We start from the raw sequence: 19,820 nt of genomic DNA on the forward strand, positions 1-19,820 counted from the left end.
TGTACACAAAGTATAAGCGATCAGCAGCAGTTAAGGAAAGAAATTAAGAATTTTAAAATGGTAAGTTAGAAGCAGATCCTCTTCAGTTCTAATGTTCAATAGGACGAGTAAAGCATTGATGATTCAACAGACGAGTAGAAGATAGAGTAGCGGAACTAACATGCCCACGCCTGTTTATTTAGAGAAATGGGATTATTTCAGTGGTAGTCCTCAATATTTTTTCTCTTCATTTCTTCATGTACTTTGTTCATTCTAAAAAAAGAATACCCACTAACTGTTTTTTCCTTGTTTAAGCAGCAAAAAAATCGAGCAGCCATACATGAGACCTTTTCCCATGCCAATGGTAACATGAACAGTAAGTGCCATTTTATTTTCTCCATATTATTCTGCACAGTGGTACAGCGAGAAGTTGATTTGGAACAGGCCATGAGATGTAACCAGAATGGGCTAATCTTTGTTGTTTTTTTTTGTTTCAGATGGAGGGTTTTTTTTCACTCCTCAGCCTCTTCAGCACAACCTGCCATGTCTGGTCAAAAGGCAGAGAAAACCAGTAAGTAATCAACAAAAGCACTACTGAAACATTGTTTAATGTACTCAATTGAATATCCTCTTCGTTAATGTCCTAGACCTTCTTTATTCATTAAATGGTTCTTCTCAACTGCCTCTATATCTCTTGAAGCTTCTTATTTTAACTCCAGTCTTTAACTTGTATTCCCTATAGATTAGAATTCAGGACCCTAATGATGAAGACCGAGATATCACCCTAGATGAGCTTCGGGAAAGGAGACCTGCGTCCTCTGTGACAGCACTTCCTGTACGATTAGTGCTCATTGGCTCAGTTATAAAATAGAATTCAAGAGGTCAAATGTAATTCAGTTACACAATTAGTTAACGTCCTCTTTTCTCTCTCAGTCTACAGATAAAGGTGTTCAGGATGAAAGCATGATGTCTGAGCCTGAACCTCGGTTCGTGTGTGAGTCTAACCCTCAGTTTGTGTGGAAGCCTGATCCTCAGCCCGTGTGGGTGCCTGAACCTCTGTTTGTGTGGAAGCCTCAACCTCAGGTTATGTTTAAACCTGAACTTCGGTTTATTTGGGAGCCTGAACCTCAGCCCGTGTGTGAGCCTGAACCTCAGGCCATGTGGAAGCCTGAACCTCCTAAAAGAGCTACATGGGCAGAAATTGTGATGGGTAATAAGCAGACGGAGAGGACTCATGAGCAAAAGAAACAAGACAAACAACAGCTGTCTGCAAACACACAGAAATCTTCCCTCAGCAAGAACACTAAGGTAAAGTCTGTCTGCAGATCACAGGGCTGAGAGGATGTGGGTCCATGACATGGTAGTGTATCTGTAGATGTTTTACTCAAAATGTTTCAATGCTGCTTTGTGTCTTTTTATACACAGATGTGTTTTGTCTCACATCTTACATCTTACATCTTTTTGATGAATATTGACTTTGCCTTCTGTTTTGTAGAAAGTGGAGCTTTATGTCTGGAACCTCGACTACAGCGTGGACAACAAGCGTTTGTACAACGAGTTCCACTCATTCGGAACCATCATCCACAGCAAGGTCAGCTACTGATCCCTCCATTCCCTTCCTTTTTTATAATCACCTGTGTTCACCTGTGTAATAGTAACTGTCTGGTTTATTTTTAGTCAGCATTTAATGCTCATTCTTTGCTTTTTGTATCTTCTTACTGTCTTCTACAGGTGATGATGGAGGACGGCCGCTCCAGGGGATTTGGCTACGTCATCTTTTCCTCACAAGCCGAAGCATTGACAGCCATTAAAGAAATGAACGGGAAGATGTTGGGACGTAGGGCATTGAATGTGTCTCTATCTAAATTCACAGAGAATCATAAGCCTTACAGCACTCAGGGAAAACAAAACACAGAGAGTAGCCGACCAACCAAACCCTGGCAGAGTCCTCGTGTCTGCGCATAGAGTAAGTCATTGCCGTCCTTGTAATGTCCTACAGAATAGAAGTTTCCCTCTGCCCAGAGAGCTTCCTATTAAACACAGCACATGTGGTGGTAGTTTCTTATTCACATTTTTAATTCTTAAAAATAAGTTAGAATAGTGTAATGATATTATTATACACCATATTATTATTATTGTTATTATTGCTGTTGTTGTTGTTATTATTATCATTATATAAAAATATAATAGAGTAACACAGCTCTTTTTTTCTCATTCAGGTCATCCCTCCGTTGCTCGCACCTGCCAGGAATATGAAAAAACACACAAATAAACCACACACAGAAACACAAAGGAACAAAGAAGTTAATCAATGAATCTATTAATAAATAAACTTAATGTAAAATTTTGATGTGAAAATGCTGAACAAAGCTCTTGTTTTTTATAACAGAATATATAAATAATATATTCAGCAGCAGTTATGGTGAAAAATTTAACTAATTGCGTTACTTAGTTACTTTTTATGGAAAGTAATGCGTTACGTTACTTTTGCGTTCTTACCTGGTTAAGGCTTGATCTCTTTCAGGTCTTACAGATGTAACAGGTGAGAAGTTCTTGTACTAGTGTTTAATGCAGTTATGCATTAAAACAGTGTAATATAGATAATTGCCATTAAGAAATAATTTATATTAGGGCAAAAGACATGTTTTAAAAATTTTAAATGTTTAATAACTTTTTAGAGAATAAGATGATCGACTAACTTTTGACCACAAAGCTGAACACTTTCCAGTCGCACTTCTGTACACTGCTTTGCAATCTGCCTTCGCCGTCAAAAATCTAACTATGTCGTTCGTGCACATAAGGTTAAGGGTGTGGGATGCAACACCGGTGATGTGGAGGGAGAACATACCTTTCGCTGTCATCTCGTAAAACATTCAATTCTGTAAGTATGACCTCGTCCTTGTCTACATCATTCTCTGCTTCATCATCAGCTTGAAACATTCTGAACGCTTTTACAAATCGTCAGTGACCGTGGCAGTTATCTTACCACAAAGAGCAAATGAGCTGTGAATCTGCTCTATCTCCGCTGTGATGGCATCGTACGTGTGTCTCCCACGAAAACGTCTGCAGGCGATTGCAGATTTTTGGCGATGCAGAGTAACAGGATCGATCCAGTGTACAGTAATACCCAAACAATTTTTATTCTGAGCAGTCCATAGATCTGCAGTGGTAGGAACATATTCCAAGCCGGCAAAAGTTTTCTTTAGTTCTGTCTCCATTTCCATATATGCCTTGTCCAAAAAGTTTGTAAAGGTTTTGCGATCGTGTGGCACGCACCCCGGCCTTTTTCCTGTCACGGAGATTTTGCTGATGATAGGAAATGTGGGCGCCTCCACAGTGGACAGCGGCTGCATCTCCTCAACAATAAAAGCACAACCAATATTTTGAGTTCAGTTGAACTAATAGTTTTACCTGGTGGCGAATGTGAACTGAAATCAAGCCTTTGTTGTTTAGCTTGAGGCGGGGTGCAGGTTTCATTCAGCTCTCGCTCTTCCGAATCAGTAGTTCTGTGATTTGTATTCAGATGTTTTTTCTAATTGAATTGGTATTTTTTGCAGTTGACAAGAGCTTTTCACCAATCGCAGTAATGTAATGCTCTTCCATCGGAGTAATGTAATCCTCTGACCTGCCATCTCCGCTTCTGACCAGCTTCTGTTCTTGCGGCTCGCACATATGAGTGCGCGATTCTACGTGACTACATTCATTTAATTCAGTATTTTATTTTTTAAATGCAAAATAATTTAACTGCCTCTCCTTGAACTGCCACCTTAACGTGGTGGAGGGGTTTGAGTACTCGAATGACCCTAGGAGCTATGTTGTCCGGGGCTATATGCCCCTGGTAGGGTCTCCCAAGGCAAACAGGTCCTGGGCGACGGGTCAGACTAAGAGCGGTTCAAAACCCCTTATGAGAGATACTACATCAGGGACCGTGACGTCGCCCGGTATGGTGCAGCCGGGGCCCCACCCTGGAGCCAGGCCCGGGGTTGGGGCTCGTATGCGAGCGCCTGGTGGCCGGGCCTTCCCCCACAGGGTCCGGCCGGGCTCAGCCCGAAGGAGCGATGTGGGGCCGCCTTCCAGTGGGCTCACCACCTGCAGGAGGGACCGTAAGGGGCCGGTGCTAAGAGGATCGGGCAGCAGTCGAAGGTGGAGGCCTCGACAACCCGATCCCTGGACACGGAAGCTAGCTCTAGGGACGTGGAATGTCACCTCGCTGGCGGGGAAGGAGCCTGAGATTGTGCGTGAGGTTGAGAGGTTCCGACTAGAGATAGTCGGGATCACCTCTACGCACGGCCTGGGCTCTGGAACCACACTCCTCGAGAGAGGATGGACTCTTTACAACTCTGGAGCTGCCCATGGTGAAAGGCGTCGGGCTGGTGTGGGTTTGCTTATAGCCCCCCAGCTCAGCCGCCATGTGTTGGAGTTTACCCCGGTGAACGAGAGGGTCGTTTCCCTGCGCCTACGGGTCGGGGATAGGTCTCTCACTGTCGTGTGTGCCTACGGGCCAAACGGCAGTATAGAGTACCCGGCCTTCTTGGGGTCTCTGGGAGGGGTGCTGGACAGTGCTCCGACTGGGGACTCCGTCGTTCTACTAGGAGACTTCAATGCACACGTGGGCAGCGACAGTGACACCTGGAGGGGCGTGATTGGGAGGAACGGCCCCCCTGATCTGAACCCGAGCGGTGTTCAGTTATTGGACTTCTGTGCTAGTTACAGTTTGTCCATAACGAACACCATGTTCAAGCATAAGGGTGTCCATCAGTACACGTGGCACCAGGACACCCTAGGCCGCAGGTCGATGATCGACTTTGTGGTCGTTTCATCTGACCTGCGGCCGTATGTCTTGGACACTCGGGTAAAGAGAGGGGCGGAGCTGTCAACTGATCACCACCTGGTGGTGAGTTGGATCCGATGGCGGGGGAGGAAGCTGGACAGACTCGGCAGACCCAAGCGTACTGTGAGGGTCTGCTGGGAACGTTTGGCCGAGCCTCCTGTCAGAGAGATCTTCAACTCCCACCTCCGGCGGAGCTTTGACCAGATCCCGAGGGAGGCCGGAGATATTGAGTCCGAGTGGACCATGTTCTCCACCTCCATTGTCGAAGCGGCCGCTCGGAGCTGTGGCAGTAAGGTCTCCGGTGCCTGTCGAGGCGGCAATCCCCGAACCCGGTGGTGGAAACCGGAAGTAAGGGATGCCGTCAAGCTGAAGAAGGAGTCCTACCTGGCCTGGTTGGCTTGTGGGACTCCTGAGGCAGCTGACGGGTACCGGCAGGCCAAGCGAACTGCAGCCCGGGTGGTTATCGAGGCAAAAACTCGGGCCTGGGAGGAGCTCGGTGAGGCCATGGAGAAGGACTATCGGCTGGCCTCGAAGATATTCTGGCAAACCGTCTGGCGCCTCAGGAGGGGAAAGCAGTGCCCCACCAATGCTGTTTACAGTAGAGGTGGGGAGCTGTTGACCTCAACTGGGGATGTCGTTGGACGGTGGAAGGAATACTTCGAGGATCTCCTCAATCCCGCCGTCACATCTTCCATTGAGGAAGCAGAGGCTGAGGGCTCAGAGGCGGACTCGTCCATCACCCAAGCTGAAGTCACCGAGGTAGTAAAGAAACTCCTCGGTGGCAGGGCACCGGGGGTGGATGAGATCCGCCCTGAGTACCTCAAGTCTCTGGATGTTGTGGGGCTGTCTTGGCTGACACGCCTCTGCAGCATCGCGTGGCGGTCGGGGACAGTGCCTCTGGAATGGCAGACCGGGGTGGTGGTCCCTCTTTTTAAGAAGGGGGACCGGAGGGTGTGTTCCAACTATAGGGGGATCACACTTCTCAGCCTACCTGGGAAAGTCTATGCCAGGGTACTGGAGAGGAGAATACGGCCGATAGTAGAACCTCGGATTCAGGAGGAACAATGTGGTTTTCGTCCAGGCCGTGGAACACTGGACCAGCTCTATACCCTCTACAGGGTGCTGGAGGGTTCATGGGAGTTTGCCCAACCAGTCCACATGTGCTTTGTGGATTTGGAAAAGGCATTCGACTGTGTCCCTCGTGGCGGCCTGTGGAGGGTGCTCCGGGATTATGGGGTCGGGGGCCCTTTACTAAGGGCTGTCCGGTCCCTGTATGACCGAAGCAGGAGCTTGGTTCGCATTGCCGGCAGTAAGTCAGACTTGTTCCCGGTGCATGTTGGACTCCGGCAGGGCTGCCCTTTGTCACCGGTTCTGTTCATAATTTTTATGGACAGAATTTCTAGGCGCAGCCAGGGGTCGGAGGGTGTCCGGTTTGGTGACGACACGATTTCGTCTTTGCTCTTTGCAGATGATGTTGTCGTGTTGGCTTCATCAGACCAGGACCTTCAGCATGCACTGGGACGGTTTGCAGCCGAGTGTGAAGCGGCTGGGATGAGAATCAGCACCTCCAAATCCGAGGCCATGGTCCTCAGTCGGAAAAGGGTGGCTTGCCCACTTCAGGTTGGTGGGGAGTTCCTGCCGCAAGTGGAGGAGTTTAAGTATCTTGGGGTTTTGTTCACGAGTGAGGGAAGGGTGGAACGGGAGATTGACAGACGGATCGGTGCAGCTTCTGCAGTAATGCGGTCGATGTACCGGTCTGTCGTGGTGAAGAAGGAGCTGAGCCGCAAGGCGAAACTTTCGATTTACCGGTCAATCTACGTTCCTACTCTCACCTATGGTCATGAGCTCTGGGTCATGACCGAAAGGACAAGATCCCGGATACAGGCGGCTTCCTCCGCAGGGTGGCTGGGCGATCCCTTAGAGATAGGGTGAGAAGCTTAGTCACTCGGGAGGAGCTCGGAGTAGATCCGCTGCTCCTCCACATCGAGAGGGGTCAGCTGAGGTGGCTCGGGCATCTGTTCCGGATGCCTCCTGGACGCCTTCCTGGGAAGGTGTTCCGGGCGCGTCCCACTGGGAGGAGACCCCGGGGAAGACCTAGGACACGCTGGAGAGACTATGTCTCCCGGCTGGCCTGGGAACGCCTTGGTGTCCCCCCGGAAGAGCTGGAAGAAGTGTCTAGGGAGAGGGAAGTCTGGGCATCTTTGCTTAGACTGCTGCCCCCGCGACCCGGCATCGGATAAGCGGGAGAAGATGGATGGATGGATGGATGGAATAATTTAACTGAAAAGTAACTCGCATTATTATTTTTTTTTAAAGTAACTCAGATATTAATGTGTAAATTTATAAAGTAAAGCGCTACTTTACTCGTTACTCCAGAAAAGTAATATTATTACGTAACGCACGTTACATGTAACTCACGTGCACGTTACTTGTAACGCGTTTCCCCCAACACTGGCCACCAGCATATTAAAAGACCTACCAAAGCATGGCAAACTGTGCAATAGATTCTTCTTACAAGCTATTTGACTTCTTAATACAAAGGAACTCAACTGACACACACACACCCTCGCGCGTCGACGCGTCACACTGTTTACATTAATCTTGTGTAATGGCGGCTTCTGCTCCTGGGAATGGAGAAAGTTCCAGTCTATAACAAAAAGCTAGACCACGATTATCAAAAGTATGGGAATACTTTAAACAGAGGCCAAATAAAATGGTCCTTTGTTTCTTTGGCAAAACCGAAATGGCGTTCCACGGCAGCACAACTTCGATGTACGAGCACCTCAGAAGAAATAATAAAGCAAACTTTAACTTCTAATTTACATTTACTGGTTGTTGGAAGTTGTTTATGCACACAGAATTAAAATTAACTACTAGATTTACATTAACAGTTCGCTGTAATCTAGTAGTGTACGTGAACATATAGATAAATAGGCTACTAGTGCATTTTTGTTTTCTTTTTGGCACAAGCCGATTCAATAAAACAATCATAAGTACGTGATTAATAACAAATTATCTCATTATTTAAAAAGAGTTTAAAATTCTTTCTGTATTTTATAATAAAATGACAAATTCACTACACTTTCTGAAATACAATTAATATTGTAATCAAAGTAATCTATATTAAACATTGTAATTAATCATATTCAGTTCATTAAAAAATATGCAGATTTACTACCCTCTTTGAAATAAAGTACAGTTTATAAATTGTTAGCATTCATAGATTTCATGTTTAAATTGGTTCCTAATGTTAATTATTGTGTTTGTTTTTTCTCAGTAAGAGGCTTTTTCTTTCATAAAAAGGATGTCACTGTTTGCACGCCCCAAATGGCCGTTACACTTACCGAAAGCATACTCAACATGATTGTAAAAGATATGAGACCTCTTTCTATGTAGACAGGATTTCGTGAGAATGGCATTATTCGTCCCTGATGCTAAAGTATTGTTTAAATTTTTTTTTTGGCACTTTATTTTTGTTTTTATTTTAAAAACTTCAAACATATGAAAAAAGTATGTTTTGGAAAAAATGTAATAAAAGTAGAAATATTATATTAGAAGTTGTACTTATCATTTTTTGTAAAGTTATCCAAAGGATTAATTAGCTAATCAAAAAAAGAACACTAGATTAAGTAAAAAATTAAAATAATTGTTAGAGTTGTAGACTAATCGAAAAAATTATCGCTAGATTAGTCCACAGAAAAAATAATCGTTAGTCGTCTAATGCACAGTGACACCTATCTGCAGCAAGTTGATGCTGTAGGTCTTTGGAGGTGGTCTGTGGACTGTTTGCCTTTGCCTCTCTAATATTTTATGTGGCCAGCCACTTCTGGCCTTAACAAGAACTGTGCCTGTGGTCTTCCATTTCCTCACTATGTTCCTCACAGTGGACACTGACAGCTTATATCTCTGTGATCACTTTTTGTAGCTTTCTCCTAAATCATAACGTTGAACAATCTTTGTTTTCAGGTCATTTGAGAGTTGTTTTGAGACCCCCATGTTGCCACACTTCAGATGAGTCAAAGAGAACAACAACTTGCAATTGGCCACCTTTTCTCATGATGGGATGCACCTGTCTATGAGGTTCAATGCTTAATGAGCTCACCAAACCAATTGTGTGTTTCAATCTATCAGTGCTAAGTAGTTACAGGTATTTAAATCAACAAAATGACAAGGGTGCCCAAATTTATGCACCTGTCTAATTTCGTTTTGATGAAAACGTCCGACAGGACAGGCGTTATTAAAGTGCTAAAACTTCGGATCCTGGAGTCTGAGCCTGACCGATCAAGAAGGGATAAGCTCCGAATATAAGAAGTACCGGGAGGCAGCGTGGATGTGGTTATGAAACTTAAGCGCAAAACATGTCCTGTAGAATGGGTCACGTGATTAATAGTGCCTGTGACATCTTCACAACATTGGCGGTGCGGATCTACTGTGACATCACATTTGAACCCCTATAAAAGGCAGCACACTTGTTGTCCTCACATCATACTGTACACAAAGTATAAGCGATCAGCAGCAGTTAAGGAAAGAAATTAAGAATTTTAAAATGGTAAGTTGGAAGCAGATTCTCTTCAGTTCTAATGTTCAATAGGACGAGTAAAGCATTGATGATTCAACAGACGAGTAGAAGATAGAGTAGCGGAACTAACATGCCCACGCCTGTTTATTTAGAGAAATGGGATTATTTCAGTGGTAGTCCTCAATATTTTTTCTCTTCATTTCTTCATGTACTTTGTTCATTCTAAAAAAAAATACCTACTAACTGTTTTTTCCTTGTTTAAGCATAAAAAAATAAATCTTTCATTCATGCCTGTTACTGACCAATCCAATTCCACCTCATGCATTTCTTCATGTACTTTATTCTTGTTAAAAAAAAACAAACAAACAAGCACACAACTCTTTTTCTTTCTACAGGCAAATGATTCCTTTAGACCTGGTACAAACCAACCCCAAATCCACCTCATGCATAATCCATGTTAATAATCATAATCTCATGTTAATATATCAGTGATTGTATATCAGTATTTAATTTTTTTTTAGTGATTTTGATATTTGTAAAACGTCTACTGCGTTCTTCCAAACAATTATTATTTTTTTTAACCATACTATGACTCTCTTCTGTGTGCAGAATCGAGCAGCCATACATGAGACCTTTTCCCATGCTAATGATAACATGAACAGTAAGTGGCATTTTATTTTCTCCATATTATTCTGCACAGTGGTACAGCGAGAAGTTGATTTGGAACAGGCCATGAGATGTAACCAGAATGGGCTAATCTTGGTTGTTTTTTTTGTTTCAGATGGAGGGTTTTATTTCACTCCTCAGCCTCTTCAGCACAACCTGCCATGTCTGGTCAAAAGGCAGAGAAAACCAGTAAGTAACCAACAAAAGCACTACTGAAACATTGTTTAATGTACTCAATTGAATATCCTCTTCGTTAATGTCCTAGACCTTCTTTATTCATTAAATGGTTCTTCTCAACTGCCTCTATATCTCTTGAAGCTTCTTATTTTAACTCCAGTCTTTAACTTGTATTCCCTATAGATTAGAATTCAGGACCCTAATGATGAAGACCGAGATATCACCCTAGATGAGCTTCGGGGAGGGAGACCTGCGTCCTCTGTGACAGCACTTCCTGTACGATTAGTGCTCATTGGATCAGTTATAAAATAGAATTCAAGAGGTCAAATGTAATTCAGTTACACAATTAGTTAACTTCCTCTTTTCTTTCTCAGTCTACAGATAAAGGTGTTCAGGATGAAAGCATGATGTCTGAGCCTGAACCTCATTTCGTGTGTGAGCCTAACCATCAGTTTGTGTGGATGTTTGATCCTCAGCCCGTGTGGGTGCCTGAACCTCAGTTTATGTGTGAGCCTGAACCTCAGTTTATGTGTGAGCCTGAACCTCAGTTTGTGTGGAAGCCTGAACCTCAGTTTGTGTGGAAGCCTGATCCTCAGCCCGTGTGGGAGCCTGAACTTCGGTTCATGTGGGAGCCGGAACCTCAGGTTATGTGTGAGCCTGAACTTCAGTTTGTGTGGGAGCCTGAACCTCGGCCCGTGTGTGAACCTGAACCTCAAGTTATGTGTGAGCCTGAACCTCAGTTTGGGTGGGAGCCTGAACCCTTGTCTGAGCCTAAACCTCAGTTTGTGTGTGAGCCTGAACCTCAGCCTGTGTGTGAGCCTGAACCTCAGCCCGTGTGGAAGCCTGAACCTCAGCCCGTGTGTGAGCCTGAACCTCAGTTTGTGTGGAAGCCTGATCCTCAGCCCGTGTGGGAGCCTAAACCTCTGTTTGTGTGGAAGCCTGAACCTCTGGTTATGTGTGAGCCTGAACTTCGGTTCATGTGTGAGCCTGAACTTCGGTTCATGTGTGAGCCTGAACCTCAGGTTATGTGTGAGCCTGAACCTCAGGTTATGTGTGAGCCTGAACTTCAGTTTGTGTGGGAGCCTGAACCTCGGCCCGTGTGTGAGCCTGAACCTCAGGTTATGTGTGAGCCTGAACCTCAGTTTGTGTGGGAGCCTGAACCTCAGCCCATGTCTAAACCTGAACCCCAGCCCATGTGGAAGCCTGAACCTCAGCCCGTGTGGAAACCTGAACCTCAGCCTGTGTCTGAGCCTAAACCTCAGTTTGTGTGTGAGCCTGAACCTCAGCCTTTGTCTGAGCCTGAACCTCAATTTGTGTGTGAGCCTGAACCTCAGCCTGTGTGTGAGCCTGGACCTCAGCCCGTGTGGAAGCCTGAACCACAGCCCATGTGTGAGCCTGAACCTCAGTTTGTGTGGAAGCCTGATCCTCAGCCCGTGTGGGTGCCTGAACCTCTGTTTGTGTGGAAGCCTGAACCTCTGGTTATGTGTGAGCCTGAACTTCGGTTCATGTGGGAGCCTGAACCTCCGCCCGTGTGTGAGCCTGAACCTCAGGTTGTGTGTGAGCCCGAACCCCAGTTTGTGTGGAAGACTAAACCTCAGGAGGAAGAGAAAAAGAAGGAGAAGCAGAGTGAGCAAGTCGTGAAGCAGAACGAACAACTTGCTCCAAAAAAAACAACATGGGCAGAAATTTTAAAGGGTAAAAAGCAGACAATAAACGTTAAGAAGATCAGGGAGGAGAAAACAAAGACTGAGAAAGCTGAAGTTCACAAGCAGCAAGAAAAACAAAAGCTGTCCAAGGTAAAGTCTGGAAATCAGACCAAAAACACTTCATACTAATTAATATTGTATAAAAATATAATATAGTAACACAGCTCTTTTTTTCTCATTCAGGTCATCCCTCCGTTGCTCGCACCTGCCAGGAAGCCAATGAAAAAACACACAAATAAACCACACACAGAAACACAAAGGAACAAAGAAGTTAATCAATGAATCTATTAATAAATAAACTTAATGTAAAATGTTGATGTGAAAATGCTGAACAAAGCTCTTGTTTTTTATAACAGAATATATAAATGGTGTAAATGACTTACACAGCAGCAGCAGTTATGGTGAAAATTTTAATTTAAATTCTAATTCATTAGAGTCTCTCTTCCCTCCATGGACATTCACCACCGACTGCATCCACAAAGCCACCAGCAGTGTTGGGAAAAGTTACTTTAAAAAGTAATGCATTACAATATTGAGTTACTCCCCAAAAATTTTACTAATTGCGTTACTTAGTTACTTTTTATGGAAATTAATGCGTTACGTTACTTTTGCGTTCTTACCTGGTTAAGGCTTGATCTCTTTCAGGCCTTACAGATGTAACAGGTGAGAAGTTCTTGTACTAGTGTTTAATGCAGTTATGCATTAAAACAGTGTAATATAGATAATTGCCATTAAGAAATAATTTATATTAGGGCAAAAGACATGTTTTAAAAATGTAAAATGTTTAATAACTTTTTAGAGAATAAGATGATCGACTAACTTTTGACCACAAAGCTGAACACTTTCCAGTCGCACTTCTGTACACTGCTTTGCAATCTGCCTTCGCCGTCAAAAATCTAACTATGTCGTTCGTGCATATAAGGATAAGGGTGTGGGATGCACACGGTGATGTGGAGGGAGAACATACCTTTTGCTGTCATCTCGTAAAACTTCATGCAATTCCGTAAATCATATGTGCGAGCCGCGGGAACAGAAGCTAGTCAGAAGCGGAAATTATATTACTGCGATGGAAGTATTCTCATTATTTTTAAATAGTTGAGGAAAAGGAGATAGGAATAATGGTAAAGTGTAGATTATGTGTTGGTGAAAAACTCTTGTCAACTGCAAAAAATACCACTTCAAATTGAAAAAAGCCTCAAGCTTAACAACAAAGGCTTGATTTCAGTTCACGTTCGCCACCAGGCAAAAAATAATAAGTTCAACTATATTTAAAAAATTGGTTGCTGTTTTTATTGTTGAGGAGATGCAGCCGCTGTCCACTGTGGAGGCGCCCACATTTCCTATCACCAGCAAAATCTCCGTGACAGGGAAAAATCCGGGGGGCGTGGTGCACGATCGCAAAACCTTTACAAACTTTTTGGACAAGGCATATATGGAGATGGAGACAAAACTAAAGAAAACTTTTGCCGACTTGGAATATGTTCCTACCAGGGGCGTAGATTAGCGGGGGACGCAGGGGACATGAACGCACTTTTTATAAAAAGTAAAGTCGTCCAACGCGCAACAGTATTGTAGCTGGAGTCGCATCCGCGGTCTCGCGCGCGATCCAATATTCGGCTGCGATGAGCTCAAAGCGGCAAAAACCGCTTCAGTCCTCGCAGTGTAAGTTGGCATATGATATCCGAATTGTGTTGCACAATGTTTAGTAGCTCTACCTGTTGCTTTTGTTGAATAATTAGCAAGTTTTAAAGGATTATAAGGAAAAATAGCTGCTTGGAAAAACGGTCACTTTTTTCTGACTTTTTTATAACGTCTTTTGTTTTAACAAGTGTGTTATCAAAACCCTTCCAATAAAAATAAAGATAATGTTGAAATGAGATTTTAACAGCATGTTTAACTCTGCTAATTCTACATAATATCAAGTATGTGTCACAGTATGTACACGGAGAGACGAGGACACGAATAGTAACATTAAAGATGTAATTTTAATAATAAGGAGCAGGTAAATCACACATACATACAACGTAGTAAAGACGATAACAGACAATGAGTGAAGACAGTTGTGAGTATAAATAGAGTCCGGGTGAACAGACAGGTGAAGACGGGAAACGAACATGGTGGATGACGGTTGCAAAGGATGATGGGTAATGTAGTCATGTGAATGAGAGTGGATGACAGGGGAAACGTTACAGTGTGCTGATAGGAACTATCTTTACTTTATGGGGTACTCTTTCATTATTGCACTAATTTTACGTTTTGGCAGTTTTATGTAGCTTTATATATTGAGATATATGTTAGCTTCCTGGCTGGTTTGTTTAAAAGTAGTAGCTTTTAAACAAACCAGCCAGGAAGCTTAAAAGAAGTGACACTAAATGTTTATTTGATCTCATTGTATGATTGATATAGGGTCTTGACATGTTTGTCAGCTAAGTTCAATACATATTTTCTTTCAATAGTTTGTTTTGGAGTACTTGTTTTATTCCTGAAACATGGATTGTAGAATAGAACAATTCTATTTGTTCTATGTTCGTTTTAAAATATATTAACTGAAAAGTAACTCGCATTACTTTTTAAAAAAAGTAACTCAAATATTAATGTATACATTTATAAAGTAAAAAGCTAACTTTACTCGTTACTCCAGAAAAGTAATATAATTACGTAAACTGTGCAATAGTTTCTTCTTACAAGCTATTTGCCTTCGTAATACAAAGGAACTCGACTGAAGCACGCACGCACGCACACACACACACACACACACACACACACACACACACACACACACACACACACACACACACACACACACACACACACAACTGAACAATTGGTTAAAACGTTTTGCACATTGAACTACTGCCAAATTAACAATGTTTACATGTACAGAACTGTTTATAATATGGACAGTTTATTTGCACTCACAAATGTATTGAACTCGTTAATGCTTCACTGTTACCTTCTTTATTGTCTCATTGGGGTGTTTTTTTTTTTTGCACTAAATGTACTTTATGTAGTGTCCTATTTAGTTTTGTGTTTTGGATCATCTTGGTAATTTGTGTTGTTTCATGTAGCACCTTGGTTCTTGAGGAACGCTGTTGTGTCGATGTTGTTTTCATTAAATGTGGTTTAATAAGGTAAAAAAAATCTTTATACCTGTCTTTTTGCACACACAAGGAGGCATCTTTATATTCAAATAGATAGATAAAATAAAGAAAGCAATATACAAATACAAATAATAAGCTGGTAGTCAAGTTATTTCTGAAGTAACTTTAACAACTGAATCTAGTTAAATATACATTATGTTGTTAAATATACAGTTGTATGCAAAAGTTTAGGAACCCCTGACAATGCCAATGTTTTTCATTTATAAATATTTGGGTGTTTGGTTCAGCAATTTCATTTTGATCTATCGAATAACTGAAGGTAATATTTCAGTAGTGAAATGAGATTTATTGGATTAACAAAAAATGTGCAATATGCATCAAAACAAAATTAGAAAGGTGCATACATTTACATATGCAAATAGAAAAAAACACCAGCAAATTAAGAAAACATCTTCATCAGTTAAACAACACATGCTGCAAATCCTCACAACGCAACTAAATACAGAAACGTCCTGCAAATCCTGACAACACAACCAATTTATTTGCACTGCATATAGCACAGACCACAAAATAAATGTTTAATGGGGACCCCAACAAATGATGAACCCGGGACTGCTTGTTCAGTGTCTATTCATCAGTGGTTGTGTTGATGATCTGAAAGGTGAGTTTTTTGTTTATTTTACCATCCTGATCATGATTCCTGATCAAAGATATTTTTTCATTTCAGGGTGGAGTATTCCCTTAATTAAACAGAGGCAAAACAGTGATCGGGATAAAATATTATTAATTGTGCAGCCCTAGCTATAGGTTATATGACTTACACTTCCGACTGTACTGCCCTCCGATCATGGTCCCGTTGGGCCTTCTCTGTCACTTGCATTTGTGAACCATTTACCAAGCGCTGTCTCCAGCTCTTTCTTACTGACAGTTTTCAGCAAACGGTTCTGCTTCAGGCTTCCTGTAAAGCAAAAAAAAAAAAATACAGTAGCGCATGCTACTGGTTCAACCAGGGACAACCCATTATTTGTATGTATAAAGCATGAACGGCGCAAAATTACGTTATCTTTAACGTAATCATCATATTTTTTTTAATGTTTAGAAATTATATAAATATTAATGTTTTTTTATCACCTCTACCTATTTCACCTAAATCACAATAAAATAATGTTAAGTATCTCCTCAGAGCTTTTCTCTGTATATTGCATATACACGTTATAAAAGGTAGACAAAGAGAAAGATAAGTCCACAGTGCTTTTACTGTTTCACTGTGCTGTTATCATGAGGACACTATATGGAGAAAACACGGGTGAAAATGGTTGGAAAAGTCGTTATTTCCACATTTCAGTAGACAATTTTCAGTTTTCCATAGGTGTTTATCTGAGGTAAACCAGTTCAATCTCCACACTTACCTTCGTTATATCGTGCCTGCAACTTTATTTACCCCAAATCTTTCAAAAGTATACATTAAATAAAAGCAAGATGTGATTAATTTAAAACAAAACGAAAATTTCTTACCGTGACAGAGATGTCAGGTTATCCAGGTCAGGTCAGGTGCATCAGTAAAAGTGAGTGAAGACCGATTCTTCAGAATCAGAAGGCGGGAGAAACAGGAGCCAATTGGAGAAACAGGAGCCAATTGGAGACACAGGAGCCAATGGGAGACTCTGTGAGCTGCACAACCTATTCTTTCTTTCTTTATTTTTAACTAAAGGTCATACTATGTTGTTGTTAATATATAACATTTTTAATATAAAAAATCAATTTGGAACATTCTCAGGTTCTGATTTTTTTTTATAGTGTTTGCTTCCCCATAAACAATATGGGCCTTAATTAATTGTGTAAAAATGAAAATTTCACCAAGGCTCTTGCATTTGTTTCAATGTATCACAATCTTTCTACCTAAATCCTTTATTTTCAGAATTTAGACAATCTGATCTAATCATTTATATCGGATGGAAAAATATCGGAAGAATTTTCTCCAAAAACAAAAAGCTCAAGGTGGATTAGCACTTCCTAATTTCAGGTATTATTTTTGAGCTGCAAAAAAAGTACTTTATTAGCTTCAGAACCCCAAAGATGTCAGTATTTATTTCTGAAGCGAATTCTTGTACTTATTTATCCCTCCCTGCAATAGCTTTATCCAAATTGCCCCTTTGTATTTCATTATATATACAATTCCCAGTCGTAGCAATTACCCTTAATATTAGGTTTCATTTCAGACAATGTTTTGGTTTCACAGACTTCTCCATAGCTAGCCCTATATGCAAGAACCACCCCTAGTTTCATTCTGGCATTCTGTTTTTGAAATTGGAGAAAATTAAATATTCTCCAATTAAAGATCCACCGAACGTTTTTATTTAGTATGGGCTCCAATGATCTCATATTTTGAAAAAGGTGTAACTCTCCCCAAACTAAAATTAATAGAGAAATGAAAAGGCACAATAGGCTAACAATGTTGTTAGATATTTCCTCATTGTTTGAACTGAAGAGATTTTGTGGGTTTTTTGTTGTTGTTTTTTTGTGTGTTTGTAGTGGGGGGTTAAAATGGTTGTAAAAATTATGAAGAACATTGTATATTTTTTTTGTATGTAACACTTAAAAAATATTATAAAAAAAAGAACCCGCATGCTGAGGCATGCTCAGAATTGATAAATGTTTTGGTCTTTATTTTAAATGTCCAAAGAAACACAAACACACATTATGATATAATGTTGTTATATGATATAATATTGTCTATTGTTATTCAGTAATCTAAATGAGTAAATATTTAAGTACTCTAAAACAAACTCTGAAAGCATTCAAGGTAACATGCACAGCACCAGGGGCACCAACATTTAAACAAATATTGGCCACTGATGTTTCCTAATACCAAAATATGTTCTCTACTTCATTCTCCTTCTCTTCGCCAAGAATATCTTATTCAAAGCTATCCTCAGCAGATCCTCATATGAGTGCCCAGTAACTGTTTAAGGATGAGCTGCTCTCAATTATTCCCTCATGTTAAGTGGAGTAATAATGATTAAGTGCTGTAAGACTCAATATTGGGAGGCACATTGTGATCTTGTTAACCTCCGGGTTTTTGCATGCCTGTTATGTTTTTGGAGCGTCGAGTGTGAGTCGTGGCCGCAAAATAATTGAGACTTGAGCCTCTTTTAGAGGAAGAACTCTAATGCTTACAACTTGCATCCAAGTGTACATGAAACATCTGCTCTGTTTACTCAACAATGTACTAGTCAGATGCATGTCATGTCACAGACACCTCATTTCTATGAACCAGTACAGCAGATGTGCTTCGTTAGTTTTGCACATGAAATTCCAATTCTTAGACTTAAATGTTACAAGTGTGTCTCCTCTTTTCTTTATGATTATTTTCCAAATGTTGCTTAAAGTTTTTACTGAGGCACTTTAACTATATACTTTTAAAACTGTAATTGAAGTTTGTTTTTCAGGTGATGCCAGCGAGCACACAGACGATCCGTTTGTGGGCCATGCATGGTTCGATGGGAGGCTTGGCTGGATCCAGAATCTCTGAGGGCTGAAAGAGAATGTTGCTCTGAAAGTGTTCAATCTCTGGTGATGGATCCCTCTGTTAAGGCGGAGGGGGAACTGCATCTAAAAAAAGTACACATGGACATTCTCCAGCCTATCTTGAGCTCAAGCGAAGAATTTAGGGACAGCAAAATTCTCTTTGTAGAGGTTCCACATAACAAGGGCCAGCAATATTAGTGTGAGGATTACGACCAGGTCAAAGAGACTATTCATCTTTTCCTTTATCTTTTCCAGCCTCAACTTATACGTAGTAGTTTGGATGACATAGTCTTGACCGTTGGAGGACTCTACAGAGATGCAGGTGTAGTTACTGCTGTCAGTGCCTGAGACATTGAGGATGAGCAAGCTGCCATGTTGGAAGTTGTACTTTTTGTCATTTTCAATTGGATGATCATTTACACGCCACTGCACTCGGGCCAGGTTTGATCCCAGCTGGCATGGCAGACTGACCATTTGACCCGGGTAGAAGATCTTAATGATCTTGGTGCTCTCTGTAACAAAAAGAAAACAACTTTATCGAGTCATCTTCATTTTTTTTTCTTTCACATATGTATTAATTTGTTTACTCCTTGAGAGTATCATTTTCTTTTACTGAGAGTTTTAATTACAAAGTCACAATAGACTTAAACCATACTAGCTTTCCTATAGGATCTGAAATTTCATCTGTTAACATACCAACTGCAGGACAACGTGTAGCATTTCCATCTTTTAGACTTTGAACCACATCACTGTACGAGAAAAGAGAATAGCATTACAATATGGCCCTTGTCAAACACACTTGTTTCCTTATGCATGCCCATTTTTTCTGCTTCTAACACATCAACATTGAGGACAAAATGTTCACCTACTACATAATATATCCCACCCACTAAAAGGTTCAATGATGAAGAGATAATCAGTGTTTCTCACTTCACTGGTCGAAATTTCAGACATAATGATGTATTGAAATGCTGAGGTCGCTGATGTCACTTCCTGTTTCTGGTTTTTAATGTTATTGTTCAAGGAAGCATGCAATTTTTTTTACACATGCTTTTGTGTCCAGTGCAATCCATGCTGTAATCTGTACTAAAGCAATGTTTTAAGATTATATATTTATAGATATATTTCTTCTCTATAAGTTAATGTTATGAATATTATTTTGCAAAAGGCATTTCAATAATTAGCAAAAATAAACATTGTAATGTGTTCTGTGTTTATGCAATTTTCATCTGTCGGATGTTTATTTTGCAGAGAATGTTTAGTTGGTTGAATAGCTGTAGCTCTTATACTACTGTGAACACAACACAGCCATG

The 19,820-nt window shown here is 41.3% G+C and overlaps 3 protein-coding genes across 3 annotated transcripts in view; 2 read left to right on the forward strand and 1 right to left on the reverse strand.

The window, feature by feature from the left end:
* On the forward strand, window positions 1-2,325 carry LOC310717670 (uncharacterized protein). The gene is made up of 8 exons (XM_083526060.1): window positions 1-60; window positions 298-355; window positions 477-550; window positions 722-814; window positions 913-1,287; window positions 1,475-1,570; window positions 1,711-1,945; window positions 2,199-2,325. The coding sequence occupies exons 1-7, from the start codon at window positions 58-60 to the stop codon at window positions 1,942-1,944; spliced, it is 933 nt and encodes a 310-aa protein (XP_083382186.1). The 5' UTR covers window positions 1-57; the 3' UTR covers window position 1,945; window positions 2,199-2,325.
* A 6,152-nt stretch (window positions 2,326-8,477) lies between these two features.
* Window positions 8,478-12,238, forward strand: LOC310717089 (uncharacterized protein). The gene is made up of 6 exons (XM_083524766.1): window positions 8,478-8,922; window positions 9,939-9,990; window positions 10,111-10,184; window positions 10,356-10,448; window positions 10,547-11,968; window positions 12,062-12,238. Exons 1-6 carry the CDS (start codon window positions 8,896-8,898, stop codon window positions 12,158-12,160), a joined length of 1,767 nt encoding a protein of 588 aa, XP_083380892.1. The 5' UTR covers window positions 8,478-8,895; the 3' UTR covers window positions 12,161-12,238.
* A 6,246-nt stretch (window positions 12,239-18,484) lies between these two features.
* LOC310717090 (uncharacterized protein) overlaps window positions 18,485-19,820 on the reverse strand; it is a 29,150-nt gene continuing 27,814 nt past the window's right edge. The window contains exons 27-28 of the mRNA XM_083524767.1: window positions 19,204-19,256; window positions 18,485-19,019 (exon numbers count right to left, since the gene is read on the reverse strand). Coding sequence (XP_083380893.1) covers window positions 18,634-19,019; window positions 19,204-19,256 — 439 coding nt within the window. The 3' untranslated portion in view covers window positions 18,485-18,633. The remainder of the gene's footprint in view (window positions 19,020-19,203; window positions 19,257-19,820) is intronic.

The sequence above is a fragment of the Silurus aristotelis genome (assembly GCF_946808225.1).
Source record: "Silurus aristotelis genome assembly, chromosome: 22".
Classification (NCBI taxonomy): domain Eukaryota; kingdom Metazoa; phylum Chordata; class Actinopteri; order Siluriformes; family Siluridae; genus Silurus; species Silurus aristotelis.

Bases quoted from the DNA above. Each gene is read 5' to 3' on its own strand.
- LOC310717670 (XM_083526060.1), top strand. The intron at 551-721 runs GTAAGTAATCAA...TATTCCCTATAG, and splicing joins TCAAAAGGCAGAGAAAACCA to ATTAGAATTCAGGACCCTAA. The intron at 1,571-1,710 runs GTCAGCTACTGA...TGTCTTCTACAG, and splicing joins GAACCATCATCCACAGCAAG to GTGATGATGGAGGACGGCCG.
- LOC310717089 (XM_083524766.1), top strand. From the start codon at position 8,896: ATGCTTAATGAGCTCACCAAACCAATT. The intron at 8,923-9,938 runs GTGTGTTTCAAT...TTCTGTGTGCAG, and splicing joins ATGAGCTCACCAAACCAATT to AATCGAGCAGCCATACATGA. The intron at 9,991-10,110 runs GTAAGTGGCATT...TTTTTGTTTCAG, and splicing joins TGCTAATGATAACATGAACA to ATGGAGGGTTTTATTTCACT.